General features: G+C 38.1%; 1 protein-coding gene across 1 annotated transcript; it reads right to left on the reverse strand.

Moving 5' to 3' along the window:
• Positions 1–1,406: 1,406 nt before the first annotated feature.
• Positions 1,407–8,772, reverse strand: LOC148271873 (eukaryotic translation initiation factor 4 gamma 3-like). The gene has a single exon (XM_088240819.1). The coding sequence runs from the start codon at positions 8,268–8,270 to the stop codon at positions 3,381–3,383; it is 4,890 nt and encodes a 1,629-aa protein (XP_088096945.1). The 5' UTR covers positions 8,271–8,772; the 3' UTR covers positions 1,407–3,380.
• Between the last annotated feature and the right edge of the window lie 202 nt (positions 8,773–8,974).

Below are 8,974 nucleotides of genomic sequence, written 5' to 3' on the forward strand. Positions count from 1 at the left end.
TCACACAAAAAGTAAGGAAAAAGAAATGTATGCAATCATAGCGCCCTTGAGGTGATTTTCACAAAAATGGCACTATATAAATTATCCAAACATTATTATTATTATAGGTATATATTGCGAGGCAATTACTACAACCAGGTAACTTCAAAATGAGCATTTGTGATTTACTCACTAAAAGCACATTTTTTTATCCTTCTCCATAAATTTATTTATTTGTTCTTTTACTATTTATGTATTACTTTTTTACATTAACGATAATGTTCTGTGCCGAAGGAGACATTTCATATCATTTTTAAACAAGCCTTATTAAACATAATCAAATCATAAAATACATATTAAACACATAAAACTTACAAATAAAAACACAAAAAAAAACATCTTTCTACCTATTTGTCCTGATCCACTCATCAATCCATGCGCATCCCACCCCCATTATAAATTTGCTAATGGCGATTTTATAGTGACAGTATTTACTAATTATCCTTATGGACAATGGAAGTAGGTTGTACACTAATGGAGAAGTAGACCAATCCTCTGACCGAAAGTTGTGTTAATTTTCGATTGCTTTTGCAGCATCAGGATGGAATTTCTAGTAACTCTAGTAATTGTGTTTGGTGTCATGGGGAGGTATTGAATAATTTTTGTATGCATACATTAGTTAAACTTTTGCATAAATTTGTTTCATAGTCATACCATAAAGTTTTTTGTGTATGTCGAGGGAGCTCATACTGACAGGGACTTTCAGGATAAATTTTATGCTACAAATAGACAAACCATACATATAAATCATCATAATATGATAGTGATAAATCACTACTCGCTGTAGCATTTATGGAGGAAGGTACAAATATGTGTTTTTAATGGGTAACTCTAAAATGCTGGTTTTATAGTTGTGGTAATTACTTTGATTTGTCTAAATAACATAAATAGTTTAGATTAAACTTGTTCATGTAATTTACATTTGTAGGCTAAGTACAGAATATACCAGTTTTCTCAAAACTGACAACTGAATGCAATCGATTTGATCAACTGATAATTTTTTTTTAAATGCGTGTAAATGTTTCCACATACATTCCAAAAATTGCAAAATATACCGTATTATAAGCGGAATAGTGTATTTTACGTGGTGGATGAAGTGCTCAGAAGTGCAGTTGCAGAAGTGCTAAATTAAATCAGGGGTGGTATTCTGAAAGCAAGAGTGACAGAGAACACATATTTACGTACTAAATACACGCTAACAGAGTGATCTCTTCGCGCGCCATTCCGTTTAGAATACAAGCCCAGTTAATAATAGATCACAAGCCCTGTATTTAAATCCCGGGACTTGCATATTCCATTCGCAGTTAGGATATCAACCTACCAAATAATACAACGGGGTAAGGGATGTAATAGAGAAAACAACAAAAGCGATTTTCCTTGGTGTTTATTGAATAAATTATACATTGCATTTTAATAAAAAATGAAAATGAACCCATCTATAATCTAATATAACAATTTATTTTGCAGAAATATATATTTATGTTTACATACTATTTTTTTTTATTCTAATGTATGTAGTAATTATGAATGTATATCCAAAAAGACTATCCACTTTTTGAATATATTTTTTATATAAATTATCTACGAATTTTAACTAGACTTAATTCAAATTCACATTTAACAGAAAATTTCCTGTAGTAATAATAAATGTGACACTAATTTATCATTATAAAAACTTAGAAACAGACGTCGTTTTTCCAATTATTTCACCATTGAAATTATTTACAAATATTAGAAGTTCAGTTAACAGTTCGCCCCGAAGGAGCCTAAGGAGGGCTGAACGTGACGGCACCAGGACCGAGAGAAGAGAATTAGAATAATCTATTCAGCACACCGTACACCCTTTTCATGTTTTATTACAAAATAAACACACCAAGAAGTATCGAACAAGCAAAACAAAGAGAAATATTGACCAGCAGAATCTTATTCCAAACATTATAGTATTAAAGTCATGTGGTCATATTTATATACATGACAGGTTACGAAATAGTATATTTCTAAATATTTGCATAAAGCATTCTGTTTTCAGATCTCAACAGACCTTTATATCGAGGAGCCATACAATTCATCGAGAGCTGGACTCGCATAGAAAAATAATACATTTAATTTAGTCAAATAACATATTTCTTAGAAAACAACTTCAGCATTATTTTCATGTAATCTAAAATAATAGTTTCTTAGGTGCACAAGATGGTAGTGGTCCACCAATGTACATAATATATTTAACATGTTCCATGTACTAACACCATTTAATATTCAATTACCACAAGTCTATTTGGATTCCAGTTGCACAGGTAAAAAAATCTTATCATAATAAAGAATAATCCTCATCTTAATTTTTAGAACATTAGTATTTGAACATTGTGATAAGTAGAAGAATAAAACATGTTCACACATTCAGTTAGCCAAAAGCAAGTGTCTTCAGTAGTATAACGTCAAAGCAACATGTTTAGGTAATCAACATAAAAACTATTTTATACAAGTTCACAATGTTTGAGTCCGATGCAGTCTATTAACCATACAATATTATCATATTTTAACAACAATTTTACAGTACAAGAAAAAATCACATGTATATTATGTGAAATACTTTTTATTGAATGAAACAAAAAGAATACGCAATTTTGCTTGAAAATAATAATTGTCACACCGCACATCAGTACAGTATTATTTTGTGTTTTCTCAACAATACTTAGAGAGTATCTTACGGAGTATTAAACAATAAAGCAATTTTGTCATACTACTTATATATTTACAAAGACTTTGCTTATGGAATGAAATTTATTTATCATAATATATAAATAAGTTTTAATCTATTTAAAAATCATCACAGGAATTATTACAATACATTTGTAAAGCTTCTCGAAGGTTCAATACAACTTTACACACTGCATATATAACATTACTGAATTTTCCAAGCAATTATTCCAGGCTTGTCCTTCTCACAGGGAGATATACAAATTGGAGCAAAGAAGTCACAATATTCGCAGTAGCGTTTTAATTTACATTTCCAAATTTATTCTACCCACATTGGAGGTACAATTATTGACATAGATAGGCCCAGAAATGGTAACTGATAATGAAAAACATTACTCAGAAATGAAATATTTAGACAGTAGCGCCAGTGATTGTAGCATAGTGATTGTACTGGAAGAATATCAGAGACAGTTGAAGCAGAGAACATGATTTAGGGATTATTAATAGTGAGATATGTGATGTCTCAACATTGGGCTAGCTTTTTGCTACTCATTCTGTAGGTGGTTTCATTTCTAAAACAATTAATTTCTCATTTCATGCAACTTTGTTTCTAATTGTATCATATACAATAAACCTTTAGCGGGTCAGTACTCATCTTCTAACACAGACGCAGTTTCATCGGAAGACTCATCGAAAGACTTGATCAAAGTAAAGAAAGAGGTTAGAGTCTTCAAAATAACTCCCTTACCTTCCTGTTGATGGGCATCTGTATTCGTTTCCCATGTCAAGAAGCCATTTAAGGTGATAATCTCTCCGTACTCCCATAAAAAGTCAAACACCTTCAGCGTGATGCCCTGTGGGTATTCCAACTTACAAATAAGGTGCTGGATAGCAAACAAGCACTCGGACTCTTGCTTCGCTTTGCCACCCACGTAAGCAGTGAGCAAGGGGTAGTACGCGGAGAGTCGCTGCGGTGACTCGATGGGATCATATCTAGGTTTGTCTAAGCCATGGGTACACAGGGCATAAACGTGTATAGCCTCAGTGATTGCTCTGATGAACCAGCCATCCTCTACAGCATCCCCAATTCGTCGGTCTATCCATTCTTTGATGGAGTCTCGGCTTTCATTATTTTGCATTTTTAGCAACATTTGCGCGCAAGCATCTTCAGGATTTGTGATCATCCCCCCCCCACTCTGCATCCATTTCAATGGAAACTCTTCCAAGAATTGTTCTACTCTCTCTTCAGACATCCAATCTGAGAGTTCTATATTGGATTTTTCCCATAATGCCTTGATAAAACTTTCCGACTCTTTGAGTTTTTCTAGGAATATAGCAGTCAAGAATTCGAAACCTTTCTCGAGTTCAATTACTTTAGTAAAAGCTAAGTGAATATCTTTTAAAGTTAAATCACTCTTTTTCATATGAGCCCATATAAATGCACTAAGCACTTTCCATATGGTTTTGTCTCCTTTTACAAAATAGCTAGATGATTGATCCATAGTTTGCTTAACAACCGAAAGGAACTCCTCACTGGATATGCTATCATCGTCAACCAAACGGCCTGTGACATCACCTAGTATTTGCATGTTCTCTCGTTTATTATGTTCTAAGCCCCAGAGAAGTAATTCTTTTACCACGAGTGGCATTTCATCTTTGGTGAAATTGGACTGAATTTTATCTAATATTCCATAAGGACTATCTACATGCGCCATAACATCTTTCACTTTAGTGGCAATTGACTCCTGGGATGAACTAGAAGGTTGGTCTTCAGTATCAGACTTGAATGTCGATCGTTCAATGGAAGCTCCTTTTGATCTGTAACTCACTTTTTTACTGGAAGTATCTTCTGGAACAGCCGCCCGGTCCTGATCTGAATATTGATTATCCAAAACGAGGTACATATTTGATGTCTCTGTTGCAGGTTTCCTATTGTTAGTTGAGGCACTGCTACCAGCTTTGTGACTAGAGGGCCAATTTTCTGACTTATTGGTTTTAGTAATAGTTGAGCCTTTACCCCATGGAAACTGGGTCGAGGGTTGGAGAGATGTCTGTGTGATGGGAGTAGCTGCGAGCTGTTGTAACCGACTAAGCTTGCCGGAGTCTACCACAAATGAGGTTTGCTTGGCACGTGTGTTTCTAGAAGAAGCCGTGGACCATCCGTCATCTGTAACACTCTTGGAGCCCCCACGTTTGTTCATGTTATTAGGCCGGTCATCTTTCCTCGACATATTTGTGGGAGAGGAAAAGTTTGAGTACATTGCGTTTTTCTGTTCCATCTCAACCTCTAGTTTAATTTGGTCCATTGTTTTAGGGTTGGCGTTAGCCGCCAGTTGCCGAGGTACCCAATGGTTGTGCCGTAGATCAATGACATCTTGTAGCATAAATCGAATTCTGCTACTGACATTATTGTCTTTAGTCTCAAAAATTTTTCTCATGCTATTAAAATAGGTTTGTAAATCTACATCTGACTTCTTTTCTAAATCTTTGCCAATAGTAGTAAGTAATTTACACAAACACTCGAGTGTTTCTTCCTCAATTTTATTCAAAAGACGATTCATACAAAATAAAATAATGTTGCTAGTTATGATACTTTGTTTAAAAAGTTCCCCTATAAATCTTACATTACCGACTGAACGACGTCTTACTTTGCGCTCTTCTTCTTCTAATAATAAAACTAATTCTTTCTTCTTCTCCGGATCAGTACACTTTTCAATCTCTAACTTACGTTCTTTTGTAGTATCGTCTTCTTTTTCAAATTCTGACTGGCACCGACCAATAATCAAGGAACGGAAGTTCACTGGTTTCTCATCTTTAGAGTCACAAACATTAATCTGTTCTAATTCTTTACACATCAAAGCATAGGCTACAGAAAAGTTTGGTTCGTCTATTGCCTTTTCAAACACAAGGTCAATAACCCCGATCAATCTTTCCTTAGTATCTATTTTTAGTTGACGAACCTTGGAAATAAGAGTGTCAAATTTTTGAGGGGTAAGTTTATTTAATACGCTACGGAAAGTTTTGTATAACTCTAATGTCGCTACCTCTTCATCTTCGAGCTTTGATGATCTCATACGAGCTGGTTTCCAGGCATTTTGTGTTTCATTAAGTTTCACATCTGATTTCAATGATAAATTTACATGAATGATGTTCGACCTGCTGTTTAGTCCTGAACCAGGAGTGCTGATTCCCTTGGAATTCGGTTTCCCATGCTGAGATTTTCGGTTTGGAGTTGCATTATGTACTGCACTTCTAGCAAATCCAGGTAATAATAGATCATTCTGTTTCATCATCGGAAGACTGCGAGATACATCTGATGGATTGCGAGGTTGTCTCAAAGCATCGGCTACTATTTCCATCTGATTTATATTTTCGGGTTTCTTCTTTGAATTAGGATCATATCGTAACATAAGAAGAAACTCCGGATCATAACATTTCTTTCCGGAGGTGTTGAGTGGTGACCACTGATCTTCTCTGTAACTATAGCGTAAAAGAGGGGTGGATTTCTCCTTATCGGTAGGTACTTTTTCATTTTCTGAACCATCTGATTTTTCCATGGATTCAGTTACTTCCCCAGAATTTTCAGCATTAGGATTGGCTTGTTCAGCATTAACTTCGTTGTCCTGAGGAGTTGGTTCACTTTCTACTGAAGGTTCTACAGTCTCCTGTTCTTTCACTTTTTCTTTTTCATCCTTATCATCATCACTTTTCTCAGTACCAGGTGTCTCATTAAAAATAATTTCAAGTTTGTTTGATGTAAATATTTCATTTTCACACACATCCAATTTTTCAACAACTTCTTTCTCTGGTTCCTCACTTGGCACGAGTGACATTTGTGGCTCCTTTGACAACTCTATGGGATTGGAACTAGACTCCGAGACTTCTTTGTTTGCATTACTTATTTCATTGGGAACTAAAGATATTTCAAGAGGCGGAGGGTTTTCTAAAACTGTCTCCACGTCGGGCGGCTGTCCGGACTCCACTTTATTGTGAACCGGTTGACGTTCAGAATGACGAGGCTTTGACTTTTTAGTTTCTTGTTTCGATTTACTGTGTGTAGAATTATTTAACGTTTCACATACGGTTGTTTCTTGATCAGTGGAACTTACATCAAAAACTGGAAGCTGAGCCAAAACATTATCTCTAATATCAAGATTAACCATTCCAAATTGAAGTTTTTCAACATTATCAATAATTTTTGGAGAATGGATTTCATTTTCTTTGTTATCTACAAGAGATGGTACTTCTGTTTGTTTTTCGTCAGGTTTCTTTATGAATTCTTCGATAAGGGGTGTAAATGGAGCGATTACCGGACTTGGAAAGTCTTTGGGCAATGAATCTTTGGGCGGAAGAATTTCATCAACTACGGGTTCAGGCTGTATTTGCTGTTTATTAGCCTTTTGAACTTTAATAGCGTGTATCTTCTTAGATTCCGATGTAACGTTATCTATAACTTTTTGCTGCTTGATTATGTGACTTTGTTTAGGTACAATTTCTGGACTATTAGAAATAGCTGAAACTACGGGAGTTTCAGCAAGTTCATTAACTTGGTTGTGTTTAAGATATTTTTCTTCAATTAGATCCAATTCGCACTTGATTTCAGCTGCAATGTCATCATACATTTGCGGCGCAACAACATTATTTTCTCGGATTTGAGATATGTGATTGTCATTTTCAATTTCGCATTTATCATTGGCAATAGTCTCATCAACATCTTTCGCGGCACCGGAGACTCTCCTGTTAAATTCTTCGACAATGGCCAAAGTATTCTTATCCGGTGGAGGGGGAGCGCGATCTCCAGCCTCGCTGCTGGCATCATCTTCGTAAATCTCATCAGTCACGTCCTTCCCGGATTCGGGGTCCACGATGGGCAAGGCGTGCGTGCGGCGCTTCTTTTCGCCGGTAGGGGGCGCGTGCTGCATGGGCGGGTAACGGTTCGGCACCAGCATGGGGTTCTGCGGCGGTTGCTGCGAGGGCGGCTGCGAGGGCGGGCGCGCCACGGGCGGGCCGGCGGGCGCGCTGTACATGTAGGGCTGCTGGCCCTGGTAGGAGCTGAAGTAGTGCGGCTGCTGCATCATGCCGGGCTGCGGGAAGTAGGGCGCGCGCGGCGCCGGCTGCTGCGGGTAGGCGGCGGGGGGCAGCCCGTGCTGCAGGTGCGACGGCAGGTACACGGGCGCCACGCTGAACACCACCTGCTGGGGCTGCGAGGGCGCGGGCCACGCGCCCTGCTGGCGGTGGTGCGCGGGCCGCGGCAGCTGCTGCGGCGGCCCGCGGTACGGGTAACCCTGCGGCCGCGCGCCGGGCTGGCCGTAGCTCATGGGCTGCTTCGGGTCCTGCTGCGGCGGCGTGGGCGGCTGCGGCAGCCCGGGCCCCCCGCGCTGCAGATGGGCGGCCGCCCCGGCGCCCCCGCCGTACGAGCCGCCCGGGGGCACGGAGAACCCATCGGTCCGTTGAGGGGTGTGAGGTCTCGCTACACAAGCGTATCTCGTAGATTGACCCGGCGCCAACTGCACCTGTTTCCCGTTGCCACTCATGTTTTTAACACCATAGGTATTAAAACACACTTCGCTTCACCTCTCCTCCAATTAAAAATTATTATCAAATGTTAGACATGTATGACATGTCAATTGGAATACGGCATTATAAAAACTATAAAACACAGTTTCTATCGCGACACTATCACTCGCGTGTCTTTAATTTACTTTCTCAATGAATTTTTGGTAGTTTTCGCGACGAAAACTTGCTATTTGAGAAATATGAAAATCGACTCTTCGCAAATGGAACACGTTCTATATTTTACGGAGCAAGCTGTCAGCGTTTAAGGTTATGTCTAATTCCGTGGTGCGTGGTGTTTTTCGATAATATATTTTGCGTGTTTATGTCACTTAACCACTAACCGTTAGTATGAAGACAAAATTTATTTTATTTTGATTAGATAATGACGTCCACAATTGTTTAAATACGTCGAAGACACCCCATCACAATCAACAAATATTATCGACACGTGTAGGAATCTAAATTATCGATATTTCATTTACGCATGCGTGCCCCGCGAATATGGCTGTATAATTCAGATTTTAGCAGCCAGTACGCAATGAAATGGCTGAATAATGCTCGGGCAATAATCACATTCCCGTTAATTTTCATCTTTTCGAGTTCGTTTGCATTAAAATTAATAAAAAAAATAATATGATAGGAATAAGGAAAGAAATTATTTTATTTGCAAAAACCGAATAAC

The sequence above is a fragment of the Micrasema longulum genome, unplaced genomic scaffold, assembly GCF_059751315.1.
Source record: "Micrasema longulum isolate JH-2025_06_02 unplaced genomic scaffold, ASM5975131v1 h1tg002613l, whole genome shotgun sequence".
NCBI classification, from domain to species: Eukaryota; Metazoa; Arthropoda; class Insecta; order Trichoptera; family Brachycentridae; genus Micrasema; species Micrasema longulum.

Coding starts and splice junctions, on each gene's coding strand:
- LOC148271873 (XM_088240819.1), bottom strand. CDS start 8,270: ATGAGTGGCAACGGGAAACAGGTGCAGTTGGCGCCGGGTCAATCTACG.